The sequence below is a fragment of the Acinonyx jubatus genome, chromosome B4 (genome assembly GCF_027475565.1).
Source record: "Acinonyx jubatus isolate Ajub_Pintada_27869175 chromosome B4, VMU_Ajub_asm_v1.0, whole genome shotgun sequence".
Lineage (NCBI taxonomy): Eukaryota > Metazoa > Chordata > Mammalia > Carnivora > Felidae > Acinonyx > Acinonyx jubatus.
In genome coordinates this window covers 15,400,137-15,426,943 of record NC_069387.1, presented here as the reverse complement: position 1 = coordinate 15,426,943, position 26,807 = coordinate 15,400,137, and the positions used below count along the sequence as shown (strand labels likewise).

At 40.1% G+C, this 26,807-nt stretch overlaps 1 protein-coding gene across 1 annotated transcript in view; it reads left to right on the top strand.

The window, feature by feature from the left end:
• CUBN (cubilin) overlaps nt 1-26,807 on the top strand; it is a 274,477-nt gene that overhangs the window by 187,235 nt on the left and 60,435 nt on the right. Inside the window, exons 44-54 of the mRNA XM_027073522.2 lie at nt 905-1,079; nt 2,260-2,438; nt 3,894-4,103; nt 4,744-4,884; nt 5,390-5,571; nt 11,832-12,003; nt 13,104-13,310; nt 15,789-15,938; nt 18,130-18,251; nt 18,983-19,208; nt 20,694-20,881. Of these exons, the coding sequence (XP_026929323.2) occupies nt 905-1,079; nt 2,260-2,438; nt 3,894-4,103; nt 4,744-4,884; nt 5,390-5,571; nt 11,832-12,003; nt 13,104-13,310; nt 15,789-15,938; nt 18,130-18,251; nt 18,983-19,208; nt 20,694-20,881 (1,952 nt within the window). The remainder of the gene's footprint in view (nt 1-904; nt 1,080-2,259; nt 2,439-3,893; nt 4,104-4,743; nt 4,885-5,389; nt 5,572-11,831; nt 12,004-13,103; nt 13,311-15,788; nt 15,939-18,129; nt 18,252-18,982; nt 19,209-20,693; nt 20,882-26,807) is intronic.

The window sequence follows — 26,807 nt, the reverse complement described above, 5'->3', positions numbered from 1 at the left end:
ATTTTGTTTTAAAAAAAGGAAGAGAGAAATTCTCTGCAAGAATTTACGGTTGGGCAAATTAAAAAGTGACACACTGGGTAGCTCCCTCAATAGCAAATTCAGAGTCTATTTGCTTAAAAAAGGAAATGAGGATAATTCTTGAGGAAGGGACGTTGAGATTGGAAATACAGATAAAGAGACTTTATTTTTGTTTGTTTGTGTTTTTGTTTGTTTTTTAATTGATTTTGAGAGAGCAAGAGAGAGCAAGGAAGGGGCACAGAGAGAGGGAGAGAGAGAATCCCAAGCAGGCTCCATGCTGTCAGCGCAGAGCCCGATGCAGGACTCCATCTTACGCACTGTGGGATCGTGACCTGAGCCAAAGTCAAGAGTCAGACACTTTGCCAAGTGAATCACCCAGGCACCCCAAAGAGACTTTTAAAAATGATAGTGGCAAGTCTAGAGGTTATGCTGTGTTCAGCACAGGTTGTAGCTACCATCTGCTCCATGCAACGTTCTTCTCTTACCATTGACTGCATTTCCTATGCTGTACCTTTTATCCCCATGACTTACTCATGCCATAACTGGAAGTCAGTACCTCCCACTCCCCTCCATCCATTTTGCCCATCCTCCCACGTCCCTCCCCTTCGGCAACCCCTGGTTTGTTCTCTGTGTTCATGGGTCTGTTTCTGCTTTTGGTTTGTTTGTGTCTTTTAGATTCCACATACAAATGAAATCATGTAGACTTGTCAGATCACTGTCATACACCTGAAACTAATGTGACAGTGAGTGTCCACTATACTTCAATTAAAAAAAAAAAAGACACAAGACAGTGCAAAAAGAGAAAAACAAAAGAAGAAGAAGCAGCTAGTGGCATTGCATCCTCTTTCTCCAGACTGTAAGTTGATTTCATTGTGTTTCTCAACAGCCTGTGGGGGCAATATCTACATCCACGATGCGGATTCTGCTGGATATGTGACCTCCCCCAACCACCCTGACAATTACCCCCAGCACGCTGATTGCACGTGGCTCATAGCGGCTCCCCCTGGAAAACTCATAAGGCTGCAGTTTGAAGATCAATTCCATATTGAAGAAACACCCAGGTATGTCAAGTCAACTCCATTTCATTTTTCTCCTACTCAGAGTTAGTTTTCTTCAGCCGTCGTGTTCGAGAATAATTTCTCTTCTTTTCTCGGTGTAGAACATCTAGGGATGGAAAAGGGACATGCATTACACCTCGAGCCTGAAAACATTGCCCGCCAGCCACTCTGTCATTAGCTGAGTGGATTATGTACACAGATATTGTTCCTCCTGACACCATGCACATCCTCCAGGAGACACTGACGATGGCTGTTTGAGATTGATGTTATCCATTCTTCCTCCCACAGGAAAAATATAGTGTCTCTGGTAGATGAATATTTATTTTCCCAGCCTCATACTCAATGTCATAAATAATAAAATGACTGTTCAACAAATGGACATTTGTGTTACGTGACACTAGAGGTCACCAGTGTCGGAAAAAGGACTAACGCAAGGACAATCCAATTTCCCAATCTTTCTTTAATGAGAATGCTTACGGGATTACAAACTGGGGAGTGAGTCTTACTGTGTTGAACACAAAGAGAATAACTATCCTGGCTGACAAAACCTGAATTTTTCTGTTCATGTAACAAACGTGTATACATATTTGCAAGAATATATGTATGAAAGAAAACTTAGGTATGAGAGCTTTTGCTTACCATATGGGCACCTGACACAATGCCACTGTCCTAGTCAGTGAGCATTAATTGGCTGACTTTCTTAAGAAATATTGGGTAAATACTCACTTTTATGGACACGGAAGATTCCGGCTATGACTCTCCATTAACCCCGGGTGGCAGGGCTGTCAAGAGAGAGAGTTCTTCCTTGTCATGTGACATGTGTCTCATCATCATGTGAAACAAAGTACTTGTTTTTTTTGAAATTCCTGGGGGTTAATTTGAGAATGACTTTTATATTTGTAAAACAAGCACAGAATATGGAGGAAGATAAGAAAATATTCTTTGGTGTCGTACATGTAAAACCCATCTTTTTGAGCTACTAACAAAAGAACGTATTACAATTAGAAAAATAGTGTGCAGTATTCTGAAGTGACATATGATTTAAAATAACTGTCGTCGTGTCTTCTGCTGCAGAAATGATGATTTAATAATGCTCTTGGAGAAAGTTGGTGAAGTCTTTATTTTTTAAATATGTCAAAGCAATTGACTTTACATATTAAATGGAGTTTTCTTTCCACCGTAGCTGCACATCCAATTACCTTGAGTTGCGTGATGGGGCTGACTCAAATGCACGGGTACTTTCCAAGGTTTGCGGAACATCTTTGCCCAACAGCCAGTTGTCCTCAGGAGAGGTGATGTATTTGAGATTCCGATCTGACAACAGCCCCACACATGTGGGGTTCAAGATCAAGTATGCTATAGGTAAAAACATTTTTTATACATGGTAAGAAAGTTATGACAGACTAATTATAATAAAATATTAAAAACTCATTAAAAATTAGGGGCACCTGGGTGGCTTAGTCAGTTAAGCATCTGACTTCAGCTCAGGTCATGATCTCACGGTTTGTAAATTCAAGCCCTGCATCAGGCTCTGTGCTGACAGCTCAGAGCCTGGAGCCTGCTTTGGATTCTGTGTCTCCCTCTCTCTCTGCTACCCACCCCACCCCCCATGCTCGCTCCCTCTCTCTCTCTCTCTCTCAAAAATAAACATTAAAAAAATTAAAAAGAAATAAAAACTCATTAAAAATTTAAAAAATTTAGAGATTTTGTATTTGCCTAATTTTAATAGAAATAAGTAAGAAATATAAATGTTTGAAACCACAAAGTTATTTATCAGTTTAAAATTTTACCTTGCTTTCCATTTTAAGACACTCTTTTTAGTAGACTTGAATATTTTGTATTTTTTCCTAACTTGTTTGTGAAAGCATATTCAGGTAAATCAAATTTTTGCTTTTTTTCCTTTTGTCATGACATCTCTATCGTATTACTTTAACTAGTAGAACACTTTACTATTCATATATATTCAAATAACTATATTTAGAACAGTAACTTTGAAGTCATCACTAATGGAAAATGTTTTCCCACTAAGTCTCTAGTGCCAAATCAGTCACTAAACAAAAACAAATATGTCTCCTCAGTGTTTTGATTTCCTTACTTAAAAAATGAGCAATACACATGCTTACTGAAGATGTAATGTAATAGGGTCGCAATTACATAGAATTTAGTACTTGGTGGGTCTGAACACTAACCAAACATATTTAATAGAGTCAAAAGTTGGAAAGCCTTATTGTAAGCCTTATTGAACCTACACCATAGGTCGTTTTATAGCCTGAGGCAAATCGTGTATAATTCAATGTAACTGTCACATCCAGCTGATAAGAAAGAATTGAGTAGGAATTTTTCAGGCCCTGAGATACCAGTTACTCCAGTGAAACACTTACTTGATAATTAAAGGGTAGGCATCACTAATCAATCACAGCACCCCTTCTAGTGGAGCATGCACTCAGTCTTCAGAATCACAGACACAGAGTCGTAGGCAGGCCCTATCAATCCATCAGTGAGTCCTTGAAATGAAACTTTCTTGCAGCTAATAGCTCTTACATCGTGTCCCATGAGGATTAATGAGATGTTACAGAATATGCCGTTCACTTTTCCATTTCTCATTATTTGACTGGACCTGTGGTATCATTTCTTTTTACATCAATAGTAGATTTCAAATCATAAGGGAAACACTAACTTAAACATTTTCAGAATTTTTAAAGCATTAACTTATATTCAATTGGCATCTGAAAGTTTATAAATGCACTGGTTAAATTAAAAACAACAACAACAACAACAACAACAATGCTGTAACAGAATATTGTTCTTTTTTTGCAGCCCCGTGTGGGGGAAGAGTGACAGGGCAAAGTGGTGTCATCGAAAGCAGCGGATATCCAACACTGCCGTATAGAGACAATTTGTTGTGTGAGTGGCATCTGGAGGGTCCCTTGGGACACTACCTCACCATCCATTTTGAAGACTTTAACCTTCAGAATTCCTCTGGCTGTGAGAAAGACTTTGTGGAGATCTGGGAAAACCATACCTCTGGTCAGTGAAATATGTCTGCTGTCTTTTGGGGGTGTTTATTTTCACAGGTACTCATTCAACCTCTGAAGTTGCCTCAAGAAAGGCCAAACTACATCTATTCTTTGCATAGAAGGGCAGTCAGCTCGGACCTCTGCCAACTTTTCCCTCCCTGGGTTCCCCCTCATAAACAGTGGGTGTCCGGAGCCCCAGGTGCCCTTATATAGCTTATCTTTATAGGTCACGTTGAGAGAACACTGTATTGTGAAGACATCCTCTTTTTGTTGTGACTTTCCAGGGCCATATGCAGTTATTTGAGGGGCATCCTGTTGGGTAAGGAGAGGAGAGGGTGTGTATCCTAGAAATCACGTGAGTTGGACAGTTGTCACTCTGTTGACTGGAACCATCTCCTTAACCAAATGAGCTCCCTCGTTGCGCTGAGACCTCCTTGCCCTAACTGGTTGCAGTTTTGTTACACGTCTCCACATACTTGAATATGTTTGTTTTATTCCTGTTTGTCCTCCTCTCAACAGAGGTCACCATTTCTTCGTGGGCAGAGCCTTGTCTTTTATCATTTTCTTTGTACTTGTAGAACACCTCAAGTAGAGGTTAAATGAAATCAATCACCTGAATGTGTATAAACTTAATTATTTGACTCTCACAGGAAATTTATTGGGCAGATACTGTGGAAACACCATTCCCGACAGCATAGACACTTCTAGCAATATCGCTTTGGTCAGGTTTGTCACAGATGGCTCTCTGACTGCTTCGGGATTTAGACTACGGTTTGAATCTAGCATGGAAGGTAAGTTCACTGATTTGTTAAGTATAGTAGATAATATAAAAATATTAGTAATACTATACACACACACACACACACACACACACATATACTCATCCTAAGAAAGCCAGTCCATTAGCCCCACAGTTGTCAGAATTGGCCTTTCTGAAATACTTTGGTAAAACACAGATTTAATCTGAAAAAAACTGGATAATTACAAAGGTCTCCTGAATCTTCTGACTCTTGAGATTACTACAGCCATTGGTCTCTCGTGCTTCTTGGGCCATGATGATAGAATACTACCAGTGAACTGTCATCCATGGAAACATGAATTAAATGTTAAATATTAGAGATAGGAAGTGAATACCAGCGTTCTCTGTTAAGTCATCACATACACATAGTGAAAAATAAAAGCCGTAATTTTAGTATCCCGTGGAATACTAAAGAAAATATTTTAGAGAACACTCCCGGTGGAAGGGGTCATTTTGATCGGATTGGAAGATGATTTCTTGGGTTTCTTCCCCTTCAGAGTGTGGTGGAGACCTACAGGGCCCTACCGGAACATTCACTTCTCCCAACTTCCCGAACCCAAATCCTCACAGCCGGCTCTGTGAGTGGAGGATCACGGTGCAGGAAGGAAGGCGGGTCACCCTGACGTTTAACAACCTGAGGCTGGAAGTTCATCCATCCTGCAACAGCGAGCGTGTGACAGTGAGTGTCTCCTTGCAGTCAGGGGTATCACATTCCATCGTTGAAGGAGCTTAATGACCTATCAATCGTAGTCAGAAAAGTAGGTCGGGAATATTCCCATCTGTGCAACTGTACCTCAGACACATGCTCAGTATTTTAGATAGAACAAAAATGCGGTAAACTGCCATGATATTTGTAAGACCTGTTTTAAGAGGCTCTTTGTTGTCACAAAATACATCAGGGTCATAGGCAGGATAAATTTTAAGAGCAAATTATCATTACACACGGCAAAATGGGTAAATGGAGAAAAGCTGAGCCCGTGGGTAGCACATAGCTGACTGGGACCAGAGTCACAGAACGGGCCACCACCAAAAGTTCTGAGCGATTGAGTGGTCCTGCAAGGTTACTGTTTTCTGCCTGAGGTACTGAGTGACCCCTTTGGAAGACCACAGGTGCCTGCCAAGGTCAGTGCTGCCAAGGTCAAATGCTTGGGGATATGCCATCAGCATTCTTAGCTTCCCTTAGCAAAAGAAAACAAAGGAGACCCATGAGTGGGAATGAAGATTGTTAAATGACAGATATGCATGTAAACATATAGACACATACAGGATTAATTATACATTAATATTAATATATTTCCCTACCCAACTCAACCTTTCCTCAGTCCTTGTTATCTCAGCAAATAACAGTTTCAAACTTGGGGATGCTCAGGTCAAAAACATTGATGTCTGTTTTGGAGAACTTTCTCTCACACCTTGTATTACATGCATAATCAACCCCACTGACTATCTTTAAGGAGATCCAGAATCTAACTCCTTCTCACCATATCCCCTACTACAGCCATCACGGCTCACTTAAATGTAATTCAATAACTTCCGGCCTGTCTCCCTAGTCCCGCCCTCGTCTCCCTGCACTTTCAGCACAGCAGCTGGTGTGACGGGTTTAAAGGTAAAGCACATCATGCCGCTCTCCTTGAAAATCCTCTACTGGCCTCTCCTCTCACCAGAGGAGGATCCCAGATGGTTACACTGGCCCAGCTGGCCCTATGGAATCTGCATCTCCTCTCAAACTCCCCTCCTGCCCACTAGGATCCAGTCCCACTGGCTTCCTTTTGGGTGCTAGAATGTTCCACAACCCACTGTACCTGTGCTACGGCCTCTGGCCTGCATCTCCCCGACGGCTGTCTGTTCACTGTCTCTCTTCTTAGCTGCTCTTCAAACGACCTGCTCCCTGCGACCCTACATTAAATCAATTCCACCCTGGCCCATCCTGCTCCCTGCATTTTTGCCTTCACAGCACTTCACACCAACTGACATTCCCCACGCATTTATTTGTTTGTCTGTTTATAGTCTGCTCTCCCCGCCAGAATGTAAGCTCCATCAGGATGTGCCCTGTGTTTCATTCCCATGGAGTCCCCAGTGCCTGGCACAGAATAGAAACAGTAATTATTGAATGAATGAATAGAAGCACTATCATTGTCCCCCCCCCTTTTTTTAAGTTTAGTTATTTATTTTGAGAGAGACAGAAGAGAGAGCACAAGATGGGGAGGGGCGGAGAGAGCAAGGAACAGAGGATCCAAAGCAGGCTCTGTGCTGACAGCAGAGAGCACGATGCAGGGCTGGAACCCATGGACTGTGAGATCATTACCTGAGTCAAAGTCAGATGCTTAACTGACTGAATCACCCAGGCACCCCTATCATTGTCCTTTTTTAAAGACAAGTCACTTTTGTTTTCAATTTAGTTGTCTCCTGTTGGGTAGTAGATTCAGAAATACAAAGCATCTTTGTACGTTACTATAATACTTCGTATTGCCCTAAAATGATCATATTCAAGCTTCACATTTTGCTTCCAGGTTCTAACACCTGAAGGATTTTTTTTTATAGTTTAGCTATAATCCTTTATTTATTTATTTTTAAATATATGAAATTTATTGTCAAATTGGTTTCCATACAACACCCAGTGCTCATCCCAACAGGTGCCTTCCTCAATACCCATCACTCATCCTCCCCTCCCTCCCACTCCCCATCAGCGCTCAGTTTGTTCTCAGTTTTTAAGAGTCTTTTATGCTTTGGCTCTCTCCCACTCTAACCTCTTTTTTTTTTTCCTTCCCCTCCCCCATGGGTTTCTGTTAAGTTTCTCAGGATCCACGTAAGAGTGAAAACATACAGTATCTGTCTTTCTCTGTATGGCTTATTTCACTTAGCATCACACTCTTCAGTTCCATCCACATTGCTACAAAGGGCCATATTTCATTCTTTCTCATTGCCACGTAGTACTCCATTGTGTATATAAACCACAATTTCTTTATCCATTCATCAGTTGATGGACACTTAGGCTGTTTCCATAATTTGGCTATTGTTGAGAGTGCTGCTATAAACATTGGGGTACAAGTGCCCCTATGCATCAGTACTCCTATATCCCTTCTAACACCTGAAGGATTGAAATGATCTGTTTTATCAGATATTAAAAATTATGGGGCCCCAGGTGTTTTCTTCTATCTGAAAGCCAGGGAATTTTGGACTAAGCTTGCTTATTTTATTTTTTTAATGTTTTTTTTTTAATTTTAGTTTTGAGGGAGAGACACAGAAAGAGAGAGAGTGAGAGAGTGGGAGGAGGGGCAGAGAGAAAGGGAGACACAGAATCCAAAGCAGACTCCAGATTCTGAGCTGTCAGCACAGAACCCAATGCAGGGCTCAACCTCGTGAACCATGAGATCATGACCTGAGCTGAATTGGCTGCTTAACCAACTGAGCCACCAAGGTGCCTGTAAGCTTGCTTATTTTAAAGGAACATTTCCTCCCTATTAACAACTGAACATAGAGAGGCAAGGTTGAAGTAGAAAAAAAAAATTAACCACTTGCAGTATATCATATTTTGATGTATTTTCTTGTCAATGAATATATCATGTAGTTGTAATAATGTGGCATAATTCATTTGCATGCTAATTTTCATCTATTTTTCTGATTATAAATATAATGGATGCCTATTGAACAAAATTTGGAGAGTTCAGAAAATAAAAAATATTAAAAATACTTGAATTTCAACCAATTAGCAACCAACCCATTGCTAAAATTTTGATGTATACAACAGCTTATTTCCCTTTGAAATTGTTTCCACAGTTGAAATATTGAATATAATGGTTATTAGGATGCTTACCAGCAGAATCTTCACATGCTGTGCAGGAAAGATAATATGAAGAGTCATAGTTTCAGAACTTGAATAAGAAAATAAAATTTGCAGCAACAACCACAAATTCTGAATCACATCTTACATGTCATTTTCCCATCTCTGAATCATATATGCCAAAGGTGTCTACTTCCAACTCTTTTAGCTTTTTCTTGGGTGCATATGTCATTATTTCAAAATAATATTCCTATTCTGCTCCTTGTTTGCTTTTCAGTCTTAGACATTATCTATCCACATGCAACCCTGGAGGATGAGGGTTGAGCTCTCTTCACAATCCAACTCCCTTAGCCCAAATGCTCATGGCTACGCACAATTCATAGCCTCTGCCAACTTGCTCCCAAAATACATATGTCACAGATTTTGCTTAAATTTCTCTTCAGTGTTTACAAGATTATGATTATATAGATGCCATTCCCAACCCAACTAAGTAATATACTATGGTAGCATTTTCTTGTTTTTTTCTGAGTAATAACAATAATTGTGCCCTTTCTAATATTTAGTGTTGATGCACATATCACTGATTCTCCCACACGCTCTCGCTCCTGGTGTACGTCCCCACCTTGTATAGTAAAGCACACCCACCAGTTCATTCGTTTTCCTTAGCAAAATCCTTTCTCCATGGATATTCTCCATGATGGAACCTTTCTTCATCAGCCACATGCCTGATGCCAGCTGTCAAATCAGACATGCACTTCACCAGCAACTTTGCAAGCCCCTTCATTCCTCTCCTGGGCTGGCCCCAGACTCCATGATTTGTGCGTTTCCATGTCTTGGCTCATTTCCTAATTTGGTGAGGCATATGTTCTTGTATTTCCATAAGGACGTAGGCATGGATGTTAAGCTTTTTGAGAAGGGGTGTACCTGTAATTATCCTTATTTCACCATTGATCTTTGAATATACTCTCTCCATTAAAATATCACATGTATTTGATACATTCACCTATGTATATAAACATGTTAATCATAATTTTAAAGTTTTATGTTGCTTCCTTTTGGAAGGGTCCATTTCTTTCAAGTTCCTGTTTCCTATTTACGTATATTGAGTAGTCTCTGCCTTTTACATTAGATGTTTCCTTAAATGTGTGGTGACGCTTGGTTGCTTATTGATATTCAAGAATGAAGTACTGAAATGCTGCTTGGAATCTCTGTGTGCATGGGATTGTCAATTTATGGTCCTCATTGGGTGGGGAGGGGAGGGACTTGACCAGTCAATGAGGGGAAACTACAAATGTCCTGTCTACAGGTCTTTTTTTTCCCTGGGGAGGTTAAAATTCCAACAATACCTCTCAGAATTAATTTCTTTTATGAATCTTTAATATCATGTCCCCATTCTTTTTCTTCAAAATCTATTTCTATAGGTTCACTGTATGTTTTGTTTCCTCTTCACTCTGCTGTAAGTAAGGGGATGTGGCTTGCCCGTTGCCCATACCTTATTTACTTTGAGAACTTCTCGAAAAACGTGGGGGTGAAGCGAGAAGAAAAGAAAGAAGGAGAAAGAGAAAGAGAGAGATGGAGAAAGAAAGAGACAGGAAGGGAGAGAAATAAAGAAGAAATGCACTACAATGAGATATGTGCCTGATTTTATTCCTGCTTATAGCAAATGTTAGAGCTTGTCCTGAATCTCAAATGCCTACTTCCTACTCCATTGTTTTCTGGGAGTTGCAGTTTCTGCGTTCATATGTGAGTGGAGGAGGACAGTGGAAACAGCACTTTGGTGGCCTTTAAAAGCAGGAGCTCATGTTATAAATGGATGCCTGAACATTATCAGTCATTGTGATTCTAAGCTCAGGCAGACATTGGCGCAAGGATAACTGCCACTGGTCGTGGTTTCCAACGCGTTCCATTAGTCTGTAGTTGCTGATAATCTGATTCTGGCAAAATGTTGCCCATTCCTGTTTTCAGTATTACTGAAATTTTGTCATCTTCTGTTGCCTTCTACATGACTTCATGGTTTGCAATCAGAGGGATGATTTCAATCCAGTTTCATGATCACTAGTTGTTTGAACTTCGGCAAATTGCATAACCCTCTCTGAATTCTACTGTCTTAATCTGGAAAACAGGGGTGATATTTTATGTCTGAGAGGGCACTGTGCTAATTGGATCAAGTAATACAAGTCGGCTATTAGCAGAGCCTGGTGCTCAGTTAGCAATAGGAAATGCTGTGTCTGGTCCTTTGAGTCAGAAGACACTTTAAACCAGAAGCCCACAGAGCTCAATTTCATAATCAATGATAGTAAATAAAAAAGCTCACACCGTCTGTTATGGAGTGCATCCTCTTCCTTCGTTTCTGTCAGTGCCATCCTCTGAATCATTATTCTTAATTGTGAACGATTCAAATCCTTGTTAGAAACAGGAATATCAACTACTCAATTAGTCAATTATTGTTTAGTTACTTCTGGATCTTTCCTGAACCGTGAAAACCAGGCAGGCTAAAACTCCCTTGGTCTTGCACAGAAATGGAATAATACTTTCCAGTTATTATAAGTATGTGCATAACTAGAATTATTGTTTAATATTTTGGAGTCAGCACTACTTGAAACCATTTTTTAAAATTCAAATTAATAAGAAAAGTGAGGCTTTGGATCCATAAGTACTTAGGAAAGAACTATTATACTGATTTTTTAAAGTTACTTTTCAAGGCATTTTAAAATATTTGAGTTATTATAGGCTTCAAATCATCAGAGACTAACATTTAAACCTTCATTCCAAATACGAAAGGTCCTGATACATTGTTAAGAAAAATGGTCCATCAGTGAACTCTGTGAACTAAGACGTAAGAGCGTTGGCCTGTCTAATTTACATTTAGAGCTTGGTTTCCAGTTGCAGAGAGTACAACAGTTTTTCATTTGTCAGCACATGGCAGGAGGGCTTTACTGTAATACTCTCATTTTAGTGAAATGACCCTGAGGCCACAGAATGTGCTCCGGGCAACAAAGTGGCTTGTGGCACTGGGCTAGGAGCCCGGACTGTTAAGTAATTCATTTTAGCACAGAGTTTCCTTAGAAGGAAGTGTATCTGGGCTGTGAATATAATCTCCCAGGAAATATTCAGCAAGATGGACTGTGTGACTAAAGGTTAAATGATTTTTCCAACAGATATTCAATGGCATGAGAAGTAACTCACCCCAGCTAGGGAAACTGTGTAGCAGCGTGAATGTAAGTGAGGAGATCAAATCTTCAGGACACAAAATGAGAGTCGTGTTTTTCACTGATGGATCCAGGCCATATGGAGGTTTCAGTGCTTCCTACACATCCAGTGAAGATGCAGGTAAGAGAAGACGTTATAAATACACCTGTTTCAATCATGGGCACCGCAGATGTTCACACAGCTACCACCAATAGCCGCCGAGCCGTCTCTTTTCCCTTTCGAGATCAAAATTACACCTAAGAGCTTCTACAGCAGGAAACACATATAACCAGGTAGAAAACCCATGCCAGGCAGAAAAAAAAAAAGTTATACTTTCAGAAAGAAAGCTGCCATTGTGAATTAAAAAACAATGCTGTTAGGAGAGCTTCTCGCTCAATCCTGTATAATGTCGCCATGAAATACTGGTTGCCTATTTCACAGTCCTTGGTCAATTATTTTCTGCTGAAGGTGACCTTCTATCTCTAAAAAGGTAACTGACTCCCTGAAAGTGACTAATTGAAGATAGACAGATTTTATGGTTTCTTAGCCAGCCATCTGTATATATATTTCCAGTGTAAATGAATGAGGGTTCACATTGGATACAGAGTATTGAAAAATTATGCAAGATATGGCCTTTCCAGTCTAAATATTTGCCTACTTTCTGGATTGGTGCTATTATCTAAGAGTTTTAAATAGTAGAAAGAGTTGGAACTGAATGTTTAAAAAATCTTTGTTTCATTGATAGGAACATTCATTCCCATATGAAAAGGAGCGAATTCATTGGCACTCCCATGATGTTATTTGTTTGATGAAATAACAAGGCTCAAGTGCAGAATTGCTAATGAGAAGCCCCTGAGACCACCACTGTAGTTAGATATTTCTCCAAATTAAATATTAATGAACAATAGGCTTAAATTAGGAGAAACAGATGCCCAGCCAAACCCACAAACCCACCTAATCTACCCTACAGGAAAATAAAGAAGCTGTTTAGTTTTACACATATTTCCAAACTCTCAGAAACGTCTTCCATAGAAATTCACACCAACTTCCATAGACCCTCACAGAAACTCACAGAAACTTCTTCATGCACGAGCCAGCCCTTCACCCACAATCTTAACGTCATCTACAAAAACAAAGCAATAAAAATCTTGTTGTTATTTTCGTTGTTATTGTATTATTTGCATCTTCTGTTATGGCCTGGACCTCACTGCTACTTTCTCTGTTGCCCCTTGTTTTCTTAGTATGTGGTGGGTCCCTTACAAATTCTGCCAAAGGAAACTTCACTTCCCCTGGCTATGACGGAGTCAGTAATTACTCAAGAAACTTAAATTGTGAATGGACTCTCAGCAATCCAAATCAGGGAAATTCATCCATTTACATTCATTTTGAAGATTTTTACCTGGAAAGTCACCAAGACTGTCAGTTTGATGTCCTTGAGCTACGAGTGGGTGAGTTCAAAGAGCATGTTCTCCCAGTTTATTTTTTTTTTTTATATTTTTTATTAGAGAGAGAGAGAGAGAAAGCACATGCAGGGGAGTGGGGCAGAAGGAGAAAGAACCTTCAGCGGGCTCCATGCTCAGTGCAGAGCCCATCTCCAGGCTCGATCCCACGATCCTGGGATCATGACCTGAGCTGAAATCAAGAGTGGGATGCTCAATTGACTGAGCCACCCAGGCGCCCCAACTGTTCTCCCATTTATCCACGGTATTCTTCTTATACCTGGGGGCCACCAACAATGAAGGGACTCAAGTGCCTACAATGTATGTACATAGAATCCAAAAGAATGTTGGTCAGAAAAAAGCTGTAATTCTGTGGACACCCAGCTGAGGTAACATGCTCTATTAACAGTGAGTGAGTTGGGTCAGTGTTTACAACTAGACTGGTGTTTCAATTGATGTGAGACTTACCCAGGAGAGATTTGGTTTGCGTGTATTCTCTCTCTGTCTCTTTTTAATGTTTATGTATCTATTTTCATAGAGGGAGAGAGAGCAAAAGGCCAAGTGGAGGTGGGGCAGGCAGAGAGAGAGGGAGAGAGAGAGAATCCCAAGCAGGCTCCGCACTGTCAGCACAGAGCCCAATGCAAGGCTCCAACTAAGGGAACTGTGTGATCACTACCTGAGAGGAAATCGAGAGTCGGATGCTTAACCGACTGAGCCACCCAGGTGCCTCTGTCTGTTCTCTCTTCGTGAGTTCAGGTGGTCCCTTCAATAATCTTTTAGTACTCAAGACTTCTTTCCTCGGAGACTGGGACTTGGCATGGTCAGAACTGTATCAGTGATTTCCTAAATTTACAGGAATTCTACTTAGAAATCAAAACAAGTTTTGCAGTGTACCAGATGAAGAAGCACATGGAAGTTATTTGGGGAATTATCCCCAGAGGAGTCAAGCTTGTCTTTGTTTTCATGATGGAAATGAATTGAGGTTTACTTGGTAAACCATAAGTCTCCAGAATTTTTAAAAATCTGCATTCATAGGGGCGCCGGGGTGGCTCAGTCAGTTGAGCGTCTGACTTCGGCCCAGGTCACGATCTCGCGGTTCGGGAGTTCGAGCCCCCCATCGGGCTCTGTGCTGATGGCTCAGAGCCTGGAGCCCGCTTCGGATTCTGTGTCTCCCTCTTTCTCTGCCCCTCCCCTGTTCATGCTCTGTCTCTCTCTGTCTCAAAATAAATAAAAACATTAAGAAAAAAAAATTTTTTTTAAAAATCTGCATTCATAGAAGATGAATCCATTTTAGTTCTTTCTTGAAGTTGAGGAGTGGGTTATCCATCAAATTGCCCCCATTGTTACATTGACACCCTTTCTGTGGTTTGGAAAAGAGAAATAAAGTAACATTGTAGATTGTCTATGCTATTTAAGGTTCACTGAGTTCCATGTCATTGCAAAAAAAATTTTTTTAAAGGAGGTTGAAAGCAGCAGAAACTAGTACAATTAGGTGGTGGCAATGTTCTACGGTGGCTACTGAAATCAGTGCTGACTTTGAGACCATGTTGGACAGAATTTTCAGGGAGAACTTGATAAAGTCTGTGGTCACAGACCAAGGGACTCAGCAGGAGAATCATCTGGACCCTTCTAGGTAGATGAACCTAGAGGAGACCTACGAGGAAAATGGAAATTGTAGTTTGAGAATGTTCTCCATGTGATTCGGACAAACCCACACCACTGCCACCTGGCTCAAAACCACTGGCTTATCGAACTAAGCAGAGTAGCTGTATATTAAATTTCTTGTAGTCCCTCATTTTAGAGACAGTTAAAATACTATATTTTGTTGACTTATGCGATCGATAATACTGATCTGACAGGATAAAGAGAAGATTAAATGTGAGCTCTGTAGGTGTTTTAAAAAAGGTTAATCAAATTACCATGAAAAATAATCTCCGTAAAAATACTCAGCTCTCTCAACTCTTAGCCTGAGTACTGAATATTCTATTCATTTTAGTTGATTAAATGCAGTGAAGAAATCATTAAAATTTTAGCTAATTATCACTGTTATCTTAATGATGTATTTTATCACTGTTGGTATTATATTTTTTACTTCCTAAAAAAAGGCACATCCAAAAGGTTTTGTTTTCTTTTTAATTAATTGTATCTCTGTTTAGGTATGCTAAAATAGTTATGAAAACACAAATTGGAACAAAATGGCACCTACAGTAGAGAAAGATGCCCATACTAAAAAAGCATGGGTTTTTTCCTTTGTTTTTTGTTTTTGTTGTTGTTGTTGTTTGTTTTTACCCTGTTGGAGGGACTCTTTCTTTTGCAGTTGACAAACATAGAAAGGAACTTTGTGAAATGGCAGCTACTACATCAGAATCTCGATGTGTGTCAATAAATACCTTGAAATGTTTTTTATTATTTGTTCCTACTGAATTCATGGAATGTCTTTCTCAAAAGCTACATAAATTATGGCAATTGGTGTATTATTTTGCTCAGGGGATGCTGATGGGCCTCTGATGTGGAGACTTTGTGGACCTTCAAAACCTACAGTGCCACTGGTTGTACCTTATCCTCAGGTGTGGATACACTTCGTCACCAATGAACGTGTAGAATATGTTGGATTTCATGCGGAGTATTCTTTTACAGGTAAGACTTGTGATTAAGCTCTCAAACTCTGGCAATAGAATAGTTAACAATTTTTCCCACAAAGATCTTACATCTATTTTGTTAGATTCATTTCTAGGTAGCTATTAGTTTTGTTACTAATGTCAATGAGATGTTCCAAATTACGTCTTCTAATTGTTTGTTGCCGATATCCAGGAATTTAAAATTTTTTACACATGGATCTTTAGCCCAGAGATTTCACTACACTCTTACTAGCTTTGGTATTTTGTCTGTAGGTTATCTGTGTTTTTTCTGTGTCAACAATCCTGTCTTCTGCAAATGACAGTATTTGTTTCTTTCAACCCCAAAACTTAATGTTTTTTCTCGTCTTATTTCACTGGCTATGCCACCATCACAATGTTGAACAGAAGGGGTGATAGCATCTTGTTTCTGACCTTAATGTGAATGCCTATGACCTTTTATTGTTAAATTTATTGATTTCTCTTAAGTTTTCAGTAAATACTTCTTATCAGGTTAAAGAAATCCCTTCAATTGTTAGTGTACTTTTTTTTTTTTAATTCTGAATGGGTATAAGATTTTACCAACTGATTTTTCTGCATCTTTTGAGATGATTCTGTTTTCCTCCTTTAATATATTAATATAACAAGCTGTATATTAAAAGACTTTCTTCTCATTAAACCATCTTTTAATTTCCAGGATAAATCCTAGTTGGTGTGACATGTGTTTTGAACATATTACTAGATATTATTTGCTAATGTTTTTGTACTGGATTTGCATCTGTGACATTCTGCTTATATCTGAAAGTTCAACCCGAGACAGACAGCACTGTTCTTTGCTGCTTCTCTGGGCCATCAGAGTTTTTCTAGAGTCCCTTTCTACTAACATGGCCGTTCTTTTAGACCCTCAACATTATGTAAAAGTCTCAACTCCAGCCCTTCCTTTTGTGAGGGTCCAAGGCCGTATGTTCTTCTTGTGCAGGTGTTCAAAACCTCAGACCCATATCTCTGGGGCCCACATCTTAGTTCTACATCCTTTGAAACTGATGAACTTTCAGTAGAGGATTACCTCTCAGAATGTGAGAGGTATTCATTTCTGAGACAGAGAGAGACAGAGCAAGGGTTGGGGAGGGGCAGAGAGAGAGGGAGACACAGAATCCGAAGCAGGCTCCAGGCTCTGAGCCATCAGCACAGAGCCCGATGCGGGGCTCCAACTCACGGACCGTGAGATCATGACCTGAGCCGAAGTCGGACGCTTAACTGACTGAGCCACCCAGGCACCCCTACACTTAATTTTTTTATAGATTTTGGAAATCCCCTTTCTTTCTATTAAGTTTACCTATTAGTCAAAATATGTTTTGGTTATAGTTTTATCTAACATCTCTTTGTGTTATAATCAAACAGTTGATTGGAAGAGGGAGTAAAATTGGTCAACCACTTGCCAGTTGACTTTTCTTTATTGAACTGAAAGAAAAGAACGAGGTTTCAGGAAGCAGTATTATTCATGTAGAATGTCAGACCATCCTGTGTTTTAAAAATATATCTGTTCTTCAACTTGCCATGTTAATCTATACTTTGATAGCTGACCACCGACATAAATGCTTTTTATCAAATGACAAATTCTTCAGTTATGCTATGCATCATATTCTTCAAGCTTATATTTATTTTCAGTGGCTTGTTTTCTTTCAAGCAAGGCAATGTTATTACACAGTGTGGGTTATATGCACATCTAATTATTCTCCATTTATGGTACAGATTATCTTCCTTCTCTGATGTACTAAATATGATCCTGTCTTGGGACACCTGGGTGGCTCAGTCAGTTAAGCAGCTGACTTTGGCTTAGGTCATGATCTCGTGGTTCATGAGTTTGAGCCTTGCATCGGGGTCTTTGTTGACAGTGTGGAGCCTGGAGCCTGCTTCGGATTCTGTGTCTCCCTCTCTCACTGCCCCTCCCCTGGTTGTGCTCTGTCTCTCTCTGTCTCTCAAAAATGAATAAACGTTAAAAAATGGTCCTGTCTTCACTGTGTGATACTGTTTAACACTATATGGAATTCTGGTAATTTCTAATCTTCTACCCAGTTTTACTTTGCTTTTTCCACTTTCTTCTATTCATTTATTGCTTTTTTAAAATCATGGCTGTAAGACCTACTTACTTTGGCTTTGCAGAGATTTTTTTTTCTTGTATCTAATTTAGAAGGTTACAAATCTCATTTCAGACTGTGGTGGAATACAGCTGGGTGAGAGTGGCGTAATCACAAGTCCCAACTATCCAGCCTCTTACGACAGCTCGACTCACTGTTCCTGGTTGTTAGAAGCCCCACAAGGCCATACCATCACTGTGAGTTCTGATTCTGTTCTGGAACAAAAATACCACATCCTGTGTGGAAACGGATTTCTTTTAATAAGCAAGCAATTAGAATAGGTTTTGATCCTGCAATCAGATCATCATCTTCCCCAAGTCTTCTCTCGTTAGAGTACAGACATTGGCATCTCCAAGTGTACGGTTACTGAAGAAATCTAGTTTGCAAAAGCATAGGAGAGCGTATATGTAGACGATGTTCCCCACCCAGGAGAGAAGTGTAATCACATTCTTTTTTTTTTTTTTAATTATTTTTAACGTTTATTTATTTTTGAGACAGAGAGAGACAGAGCATGAACGGGGGAGGGTCAGAGAGAGGGAGACACAGAATTGGAAGTAGGCTCCACGCTCTGGGCCATCATCAACCCAGAGCCTGACACGGGGCTCGAACTCACGGACCACAAGATCATGACCTGAGCCGAAGTCAGCCGCTCAACCGACTGAGCCACCCAGCGCCCCTGCAATCATATTCTTGATGTGAGCATCCAGCCCAGCCCACTGGACTGTGGCGCTCTCTCTAGTGACTGCGATTCCAGGAGGAATACCTCCTCTCAAAATTTCCAGTAGAACCTCCAATAAGGAAAAAGAGAAGAGGGCAGGGGAGAATGAAATAAGAGACATAAACACAAAATTAGATAAATCAAAACAAAATAAAAAGGTCTGTGAACAACACAGAGTGCCTCATTCTTTCTTTTTTTTCTCTCCTGCAGCTTACGTTTAGTGACTTTGATATCGAGGCCCATGCAACCTGCGCTTGGGACTCTGTAACCGTCAGGAATGGCCGTTCTCCTGGGTCACCCCTAATAGGACAATACTGTGGAAGTTCAAGCCCCAGGACGATCCAGTCTGGTTCCAACCAGCTGGTGGTGATTTTTAACTCGGACCATTCGGTGCAAAATGGTGGATTTTATGCTACATGGAACACACAAACTTTAGGTAAAAGGAACATGCGTTTTTAATTGATCGGTTCTTAAAATTTATTAGCTAATTTAACAAGTATGCATTTTATGACTACTCTCTGCCCGACTGAACCCAGAATGTTATACCCGTGTCATCTCATGTACAACCTCGTAAGGAAGACACAATATCAATACATATTTTTTCCATTTCACATGGATAGAAACTGAGGGTAGGTGGGTTGATAATTTTTCCAGGTCGTGAAGCTAATAATTGGTAGAGTCAGGATTTGAATAAAGTCACTGGGGCCCAGAAACTTTGATCTCAACACTTCACCATGTTGCCTAAATGGGCAAAAGGGCATGGCATAACCAGAGAATCGAAAATAATAGAAAATATGTATTGGAATCACAAGTAGTTTGGAATATTTGGAGCTTGGAGGCAGAAGGCTGGGTGGTAAGCTGAGGGCAGGAATCTAGGTGGTCCATATCACGAAGAGCCTTGTCTTCTCTGTTGTCCCGTGAGCAATGGGGAGCCATTGAAGAGTGTTGAGCAGCAAAGTGACAAGATTTGTGATTTAGAGTGAATGCTCTGTATGTGGCAAAATATAATAGATTTGATTTCAAAAGTGTAGTTTTTCTGTATGTAAAGTATGAACTTCATGGAAATTCCCAGAAAACATAAGAACTTGCACTGGATACTTTAGTCAGGATTACTTTAAAGCCTTGCAGCATCACACAGGGCAATTCTTTCTAGAAGAGTCAGAGTTATTATGAAAAGCTTTTTGTGGAATGAGTCAAACTTTATCTTATTAAATCTGTTGAAGTCATAGGGGAGTTTTAGATTCACCACTGGTTTTCCAAGGGTTTAAAAGCAAAAGATAACAGGGAATACTCTTTAACTTAACTTCATTTTGTTTGGAATTCATATTTTTTCTTTTGTCATCTCTTAAGGACATATTTTAATAGTATAAAATAATTCTAGACTTTCTTTCTTTCAATCCATGTAATTTATTTTCATCCATTAATGTTTCAATATGAATGAAGCAGATTCCTTAATGGAAGAAATCTATCCTCCTGAAAATCATTTTCTCTAGTCCTGGATGTTAGAGTAAAATCATAAATGAGTGTAGACTTGTATTCTCATGTGTTCGCAGTAACAAAATACAGAACGTAGAATTGTTGCTACTCAAATACTATATAGCTTCAAGGGGAGTGAAAAATAGTGCTATTGTTTGAAAACAGAATAGAAATCTATCCTTTTTATGGCAAGGATTAGTGGTCTCGGGTGAGTTCAATAGAAATGTAGCAAAACAGTAACAGCTGAAGCTTCCTCTGGATTCAGTGCCCCTTACACTTATGGGGAGTTCTTGTCGCATACCTGCCCTGAAGGCCAGTGACTCACAGGTAAGGAAAAATAGACTGAACTCTCACATTGAGAAATGTGTCTCCTCTGGAAGTTTTGGGCTACTAAAATTGTTATTTTCCTCTCAAATTAATGACTTCTTCCATGACAATTTTTCAGGCTGTGGGGGAATACTTCATTCAGACAATGGTACAATCAGATCCCCTCACTGGCCTCAGAATTTTCCCGAGAACAGCAGATGTTCCTGGACAGTCATTACTCATGAAAGTAAGCAGTTGGAGATCAGCTTTGACAACAACTTCCTAATCCCCAGTGGTGACGGACAGTGTCAGAACAGCTTTGTGAAGGTGAGTGGGCTTGTTTATTTAATGGGAGCCTAACTGGTTTTGTGAACATAAACATTTAGACCAGAAATGATTCATTGCCTCTAGAAGTAAGAAAAAGACAATTCTGTTGCTTGGGTTTCTTGAATAAAAGCATGAAAAATCTCAATTATTTGAGTTAAAATTTGAACCACAATACCCAACGTATTGTGACTTTTCATTTGTGAGTACATAGGCAAGTGACTTAACTAAGGACATTGTTTTCTGGCTTTATTAAATTCTTCTTGAGCGCTTGGGGTTCTTCCTTACCATGGAAACTAAAGAAAGAAGGCCTGGTTTTTTTTGCTATGTTCTTTCTTTCATTCATTCATTCGTTCATTTTTGGTTTTGTTTTCTAAAAGACCCTCCAGGACAAAACAAATGTAAGGCAACATTTAAAATGTGCTATAAAAATGACAGAAAGCTAGAGGTGTGGCTGGTGTCAGCCCCTACTGTGGGCTTCAAGAGCCCACAAGCTAAGAAGAACATGGGCTCTTTAGGCTCACCTAAAATGATGGCAGTGGGGCAGTCAGGAATGCTCTCTTTTTCTAAAGTTACTGCTTTAGAAAAGCACTTTGGGTGGCACCGACCTCACTTTTCACTGATTTATAAATGTGATGACAGTGAGATAAATTCATTCCATCTGTGCTATTTTTCATATCATATGTTATATCTCTAAGAGACCTTTCTACCTGTTAATGGAATGGACATCGGCCTTAAGTTCACATTAGCCTAGACTTCATTCATGTCTCTTGCATTTACTACCTGCATGTTCTTCTGTGAGCTAATTACACATTTACCCTTAAATGACTTGACCTAAAAATAAAGAGAACAATTCGCCCTTTAGTGGGACTGTCTTAAGCATTAGTGGTAATATGATATAATAACACGAACAGTGCTAGGTACTTAGAATGTGAAACCACCTAATGAATAGCAGTGGCTTTTTACTGTTGGGTGTTATTATTTTACATCATCTTTCACATTATGTTTTATATCTACCTGATCCATGCTGTTTAAATAAAAATCCCATACTTTTATAAAATATGTCTACAATAAAACACATTTAATACGAGTTTTCCTAATTGCTTTTTTCATGGAACAAATGAACTGTCTCTCAGGGATTGAGTCAATAGCAAATGCATAGACATACATAAAGCCTTTCACATTCATCAGTTGTACAAATGGAATATGAAAAGTTATTTAGGCCCATTTCTCCTCTTTTTAAAAAATTTTTTAAATGTCTTATTGATTTTTGAGAGAGAGAGAGAGCGTGCAAGTTGGGGAGGGTCAGAGAGAGAGGGAGACAGAATCTGAAGCAGACTCCAGGCTCTGAACTGTCAGCACAGAGCCCAACGCAGGGCTGGAACTCATGAACCTCAAGATCATGACCTGAACTGAAGTTGGACACTTAACCGACTCAGCCACCCAGGTACCCCAGGCCATTTCTCCTCTGGACCAAACGGGAACCCCTCTGACCTCTGGCAAAGCCAACATAATTGGCAGGTGGAATCCACTGGGAGCCCTGCTCAAATTAAGTGGCCTGGGAAGCACTCTTTCCCTGCCAGGACTGAGCCTCCTGTTTCTGCCAGGAGACAATGAGCAGGGTGGGCAGAACCAGCAAGAGGGACCAGCTCCAGTGAGCGATCCTTAACCTCACACCTTATATAAAAATTAACTCAAAATAGACCACCCACTAAAATGTAAAGTACATGCTATATGCTTTTAGGAAAAAAAATAACAGAAAATTTTCAGGACCTAGAGATAGATGAACATTTCTTAGATTAAACATCAAAGGAGTGATCCATAAAAAGAAAAATTAATAAATCTTACCTCATCAATTGGGGCAGCTAGGTGGCTTAGTCAGTTAAGTGTTGACTTCAGCTCAGGTCACAATCTCACGGCTCATGGGTTTGAGCCCCGCATTGGGCTCTGTGCTGATAGCTCAGAGCCTGGAGCCTGCTTCGGATTCTGTGGCTCCCTCTCTCTCTCTCCCCCTCCTCCACTCGTGCTTGGTCTCTCTGTCTCTCAAAAATAAATAAACATTAAAATAAAATCTTAGCTCATCAAAATTAAAAATCTTTTGTTCTGTGAAAGCTTTTATGAAGAGGATGGACAGACAAGCCACAGACTGGGAGAAAAGACGTACAAACCACCTATCTGGCAACAGAGTGCTATCTAGAACACATACAGAACAGTCAAGCCCAGCAGCAAAAATACAAAGAATCCAACTGGACTATGGGGGAAAGATTTGAACAGATATTTCACTACAGAGGATATACAGATGGTAAATAGACAATGGAAAGATGTCCAACATCACTAGCCATTAGGAAAAATGAGAATTAAAGCCCCAAGGAGATATTGCGACACACTTTTCAGAATGCCTGAAATAAAGAGTAGTCACAACACTGAATCCTGGCAAGGTGGTGGAGAAGCTGTCATCACTTACGCATTGCTAGCGGGAATGTAAAATGGTACAGCCACTCAGAAAATGGTTCAGCAGTTTCTTATAAAACTAAACATGCACTTGCTATAAGATCCAGCAACTGCCCTCTTAGACATCTATCCCAGAGGAATGAAAACTGTGTTGACATAAAAACCTGTATACAAATGTTCATTTCAACTTTATTTGTAATAGCCAAAAATTGAAATCAGTGCACATGTCCTTCAACAGGTGAATGGCCAAGCTGTCACATACCTACCAGGGAATGCAAGTCCTCAGTAAAAGCAAACCAACCACTGACCCACTAACCATTTGGACAGATAACCATTGGGGCAGGTGAAAATAGCCAATACCCAAAGGTTACATACTCTTTTGTTCTATTTATATAACATTTTCAAAATAACAATACTTAAAAATGAACGACAGCCGTAGGTTAGAAAGATGTGGGTGTGGGAGCAAATTGTATATGATTATAAAAGGGCAACTCTAGGAACCCTTATGGTGTTGGGATTATTCATCATCTTGAATGTGTGGTACATAACTGAACACACACACGCGCACACACATGCACACACACACACATATGAGTATAAGTAAAATTGAGAAGTTGAGTAAGATCACTGGACTGTATCAACATCAACATCCTGGTTATGATATTATACTCTAATTTTGCAAGATGTCAAGGTTGAGGGTCACTGGGAAATGTGTACAAGAGATTTCTCTAGATTAAAGCTTATAACTGCATGTGAATCTGTAGGTATCTTAATAGGCAATAATTTTGTTTATTTACTTTGAGAGAGACAGAGACAGTGGAGTGGGGGAGAGGCAGAGAGAGAGAGGGAGAGAAAGAGAACCCCAAGCAGCCTCCACGCTGCCCGCACAGAGCCCGATACAGGGCTCAAACTCACAAACAGCGAGATCATGATCTGAGCTGAACCAAGAGTTGGACACTTACCTGACTGAACCACCCAGGCACCCCAGTAAGGAATATTTTTTTAAAAAAATTACTTGAATGATAAGATATCATGTACAGCCAGTTGGAATTATACAAACCTTAACAAAAGTCAGAAAGTTTTTGACTTAATGACAGCTCTGTGACATTCTGTAGATCCAATATGGTTTTGATGAGTCCTGGGTCATCTGGGTAATGAAATGAGCTCTTGACTGACAAGGCAGCAATGAATATTGAATAACTCTTTGCCATTATTATCATTACAACACTTACGTCCCTGGGCCAAAAGGTAGGATGTCAGATCCATAATTAATGGCTTCAGGAAAGTATAAGCCCTTGATCATTCTTGAAGTTCTTAATTAAAGCACTTGAGATTCTTTATAAAAAGTTTTATCTGTCACTTTGCCTTTTTAGTAATACTGTAAAAATAGTGCATGCAAATATCTCTCTCTCTCATTAAGTCATATTTATAATTTTTAAACATGTGAATAGAAAAGTTCTGTATACTATTTTCCTGGATAGTAAAGGGTCATCTTAAAGGATATATTACAGAAATTTGGAAGTGTGTGATTCTTTCCTGATGCTTTAAAAAATTTTTTTTAATGTTTATTTTTGAGAGAGAGGGAGAGGTGGGGGGAGAGAATGAGTGGGGGAGGGGAAGAGAGAGTAGGAGACACAGAATCTGAAGCAGGTTCCAGGCTCTGAGCCGTCAGCCCAGAGTCTGACATGGGGCTCAAACTCACAAACCGCAAGATCATGACCTGAGCTGAAGTCGGACGCTTAACTGACTGAGCCACCCAGGCACCCCCTCCTGATGCTTTTTTTGATTTTAGATATTTGGCAGAATATCTGTGCCTTTGTTGTTAGTAACTCCCATGACAGACACCTTCTATATCTGATAAATGGCAACATAATTTGACTTCAGTAATGTAATTAACAGCTGGATACCCAGTGTTTGAAAATCACTGGAAATGATATGGCTTTAAAGAACTGAGAAATAGTAACTCAGTGCTATGAATCAGTTTTATTTCATACCTCTTCCTATGGACTGATCTGTCCATAGAAATAATTTTTAATGGCTTGTTATTTCTTTGCTTTCTTTGAGGAATATTCCTGAAAGTAATATGTTCTAAATGAATAATTTCATTCATATAATTTGATATGAAGAAAATGTTGAATAGTCAAGTAAGACTAATCCAAACCCATTTACCTTCTTGGGCTAGATAATACTTAGTTGAGGGTGGGGATGGGGGTTGTCTCGTGCATTATAGGATGTTTACAGTTTCCCTGGCCCCTGGCCCCTGCCCCCTACTACGTGCCAGCCCCCACACCAAATGTTGCAATCAAAAATGCCCCCAGACACTGCCAAATGTCCCCTTGGGAGGGCACAGTTGCTCCTGGTTGAGCCTCACTCAACGAGGGGGATCTTCCCTGGTTAAACGTGTTGAATGGTCTCTTTTCCCCATTAACATATAGTTATTACCTAATACCAATATTTTCCTTGAGTCACCCAACATTTTAGTTGCTGTGATCTCTTGCCTGAACGACTGCAGAATTCTCCTGGAGGAACTCCCAGTATTCTCTTTTCCTCCTATTTTCCACATTGTAATGATTTTCTAAATTTTTTTTTAATGTTTACTTATTTTTGAGAGAGAGACAGAGACAGAGAGACAGAGCATGAGCAGGGGAGGGGCAGAGAGAGAGAGGGAGACACAGAATCCGAAGCAAGGTCCAGGCTCTGAGCTGTTAGCACAGAGCCCAGTGCAGGGCTTGAACTCACGAGCCGTGAGATCGTGACCTGAGCCGAAGTTGGAACCTTAACTGACTGAACCATCCAGGCACCCTTCACATCATAATGATTTTCAAAAGTGTCCTAGAGCCTGTTTTCCACTGGCCCCTTGCCATTTTCAGGACCTTAGCCTGGAGGCTTGCAGGCACTCTGCAACCCTCCTCACTCCTCATTCAGTTTGCTCTCTGTTCCTTGAAATAGCCCCGCCCCTTCCTGTCACAGGTGCTTCTTCAGGCAGTGACACCCTCCCCAACCCAGGTGAAGCCCCCTGTTATATACTCTAGCTAGCTCCATGACAGCTCCTTTCACGGTTGGAACTCTGCATTGGAAGTGATTCTATGGGGGCAGCTGGGTGGCTCAGTGAGTTAAGTGTCCAACCTCAGCTCAGCTGATGATCTCACGGTTAGTGATTTCGAGCCCTGTATTGGGCTCTGTGCCAGTTTGGATGCTGAAGCCTGCTTCAGTGTTTCCCTCTCTCTACACCCCTACCCCGCTCGTGTTGTCTCTCTCTCTCTCTCTCAAAAATAAATAAACATTTAAAAATTTTTTTAAATGATTCTATGATTACTATTTTTCTCTGGTTAGGCTGGTTAGGATTGGCTCGATTTGGAATTTTAATGCTCACAATTTATTCCTCAGCAACGACCTTTCTCATGGGTTCAAATATGAATTACTCCTTTTAGAGTGGCCAGACCAATGAAATGACAGCCTAAGTCCACTTGGGAGTTAG